Source organism: Echinops telfairi, unplaced genomic scaffold (assembly GCF_000313985.2).
Source record: "Echinops telfairi isolate 266 unplaced genomic scaffold, ASM31398v2 ScPeMD7_7409;HRSCAF=8447, whole genome shotgun sequence".
NCBI lineage: Eukaryota > Metazoa > Chordata > Mammalia > Afrosoricida > Tenrecidae > Echinops > Echinops telfairi.
This window is the reverse complement of record NW_022111309.1, coordinates 17,721,426-17,723,838: the sequence shown is the minus strand read 5'-3', so window position 1 is coordinate 17,723,838 and position 2,413 is coordinate 17,721,426. Positions and strand designations below refer to the sequence as shown.

The 2,413-nt window shown below is 48.4% G+C and overlaps 1 protein-coding gene across 1 annotated transcript in view; it reads left to right on the top strand.

Annotated features, from left to right (window-relative positions):
* The window catches only part of PLIN1 (perilipin 1), a 28,587-nt gene that overhangs the window by 14,711 nt on the left and 11,463 nt on the right, over nucleotides 1–2,413 (top strand). The window contains exon 2 of the mRNA XM_004709878.2: nucleotides 794–852. Coding sequence (XP_004709935.1) covers nucleotides 808–852 — 45 coding nt within the window. The 5' untranslated portion in view covers nucleotides 794–807. The remainder of the gene's footprint in view (nucleotides 1–793; nucleotides 853–2,413) is intronic.

Here is a 2,413-nt window from a genome sequence, read left to right as displayed (position 1 = left end):
GAAGAAAAACCTGGCCCTCTGCTCTGGTGACGATGTAGAACCCATGACGCCCTGTGGGGCAGTTCCACTCTGCCCTCGAGGGTTACGCCGGGTCGGAATTGACAGCATACAGCCACCTTTTCACCCGACTGAACGGAGAGGGACGGCCTGCAGATATGATGGCGTGGAAGTTGAGGAACTTGGACCCATAAGCCTATCTCCGCCTGTGAAGACTGAAACGTTTCAGAAGCCCACAGGGGCAGTTCTACTCTGTCCTGCGGAGTTGCTGTGCGTCAGAATTGACTGGATAGCCGTTGAGTTTGGTTTGGTGGTTTGTAGCTTGAAGGAGGCCTGGTGGCATGGTTGGTTACCCATTTGGCTGCTTACTGTTCCAGGTTCAGGCAGGAGAAAGATGAGGGGTTCTAGTCCTGTAACGACAGCCTTCGAAACCCACAGGGACAGCCCACTTTTTACCTATAGGGCCGCTATGCCTCGGAATCAACTTGATGGCAGGGGTTTTGGATGGAGTTTTGTTTTGTTTTTAAAGACTTCATCTAAAGCCTTTTCTCTCTTGCTGCTTATCCTTCATTTCTCACCCTGAACCCTTACAGGAAACATCTGGCCTTGACCAGTGGGTGGTGGAGCAACTCATCCCTAGGGGCTTCTTGTCTGTGACAGTCACTCTTTAACCTCCATCTCCTATTTGGGGAACTTGAGATCTTAGGCAGCCTGGGCCCAGTTGGTGGCCTGGAGAGCCTTTGGGGACCTCAAGCCAGCAGGCTTGCGGATGAACCTAGGACCTTCTGCTTTGCAGCTTGAAGAGCTAGAATGGCAGTCAACAAGTGTGCATCCATGCTGGACGAAGACCTCCCTGTAAGTAACTTGGGTTTATATGAGACAGGGGATGGACTATTGAGGAAGGAGGCAAGGGCAGGCAGAGAGGCGAGGCTCAAGAGCAGGGGTCCTCAAACTACGGCCCGCGGGCCACATGCGGCCCACCAAGGACATTTATCCAGCCCACCAGGTGTTTTTGCCCGTTTTGTTTTTTTACTTCAAAATAAGGTTTGCGCAGTGTGCATAGGAATTTGTTCATAGTTTTTTTTTTAAACTATAGTCCAGCCCTCCCACGGTCTGAGGGACAGTGAATTGGCCCCCTGTTTAAAAAGTGTGAGGACCCCTGCTCAAGGGACTAAGAACAAGCTGTATCTACATTATACCAGAGGCTCCAGAAAGTTTGTGGGAAATTTTAATTCCCTTTTAATTCCATTTTTCCATGAACCTTTTGTAGCATCCTCCTGGCTCACTGACTTCTTGTCTCTGCTTCTTGTCCTCAGTACCTTTTTTTTTTTTTTCCTCAGTACCTTTTGCAAGGGACTGTTAGGGGATCTGAAAGACAAAGGACGCCTAGTAAAGACCAGGCCCCTTGAGGAAAAGGACAAACCCTGGCAGTGGAGCGGGAACTACTATTCTGAAAATCCTGGCAGGAGTGGGGCCCGTTTCACTGATCTATGTATGCATATTTGGTTATATGAATAGAGACCCTTATTTTGACCCCAGGGGACATCCTTCAGCTTGCAGTCTAAATGGCACCTATAAGAATTACATGATGCATAATGCACGCTGCTATATGTGGGAATGGGCCCGCAGTTCAATAGGTCCAGTCTGAAGTCCCTGAACTAGTTTACAGTATGACTTCAACTGGTTTTGACAATTTTAGGTGTGCCTAATCCCACTTGACGGGGTCTGTGGGATTCAGGCACAGTTCATACCAACTGTGAAACCTCAAACTCATGAATTCATGCAATACCCACAGTGTCCCAAGTTAGGCTTCGGCTAGTCTTTGTACTAGGAAATGCTGTGTGAGGTTAAGTATTGAATCAGAGTCCACCCACTGCTCTAGAGGACAGAGGAGAATTGCTCCACAGGGTTTTGGAGACTGTCAGTCTTTATGGGAGCAGACAGATTCATCTTTCCCCCGAGGACCTTGCAGTTAGTGGCCCAATGCTTGATGCACTTCACCACTAGAGTTCCTTCCATCAGCACACAGAGGCATGAAAAAGTCAGATGCGTAGTCAAGCCAGCCTGACAGAAGGCTGACTACTCTCTTTCCCTCTTTGGCTTTGCCTAAGCAATTTCTGACAGCTCTGTCCAAACTGTTAATGCAAATGTTTTCTTGTTCACACTCATAATCTTGGTCTAGTTCAGATTTTAAATAGGCCTACAGGAAAAAAGTTGAAATACTGTGGCCTGCTTTGTCCACATTCACATGAGTCTCCTTGACAGGGTTCCTCAGGAGCCCTAGTGGCATAGTGGTTAGGAGCTGGACTGCTAACCATAAAGTCAGCAATTTGAAACCACCAGCCACTCCATGGGAGAAAAATGGGGCTTTCTGTTCCTGTAAACCAGCGGTTCTCAACCTGTGGGTCGTGACCCC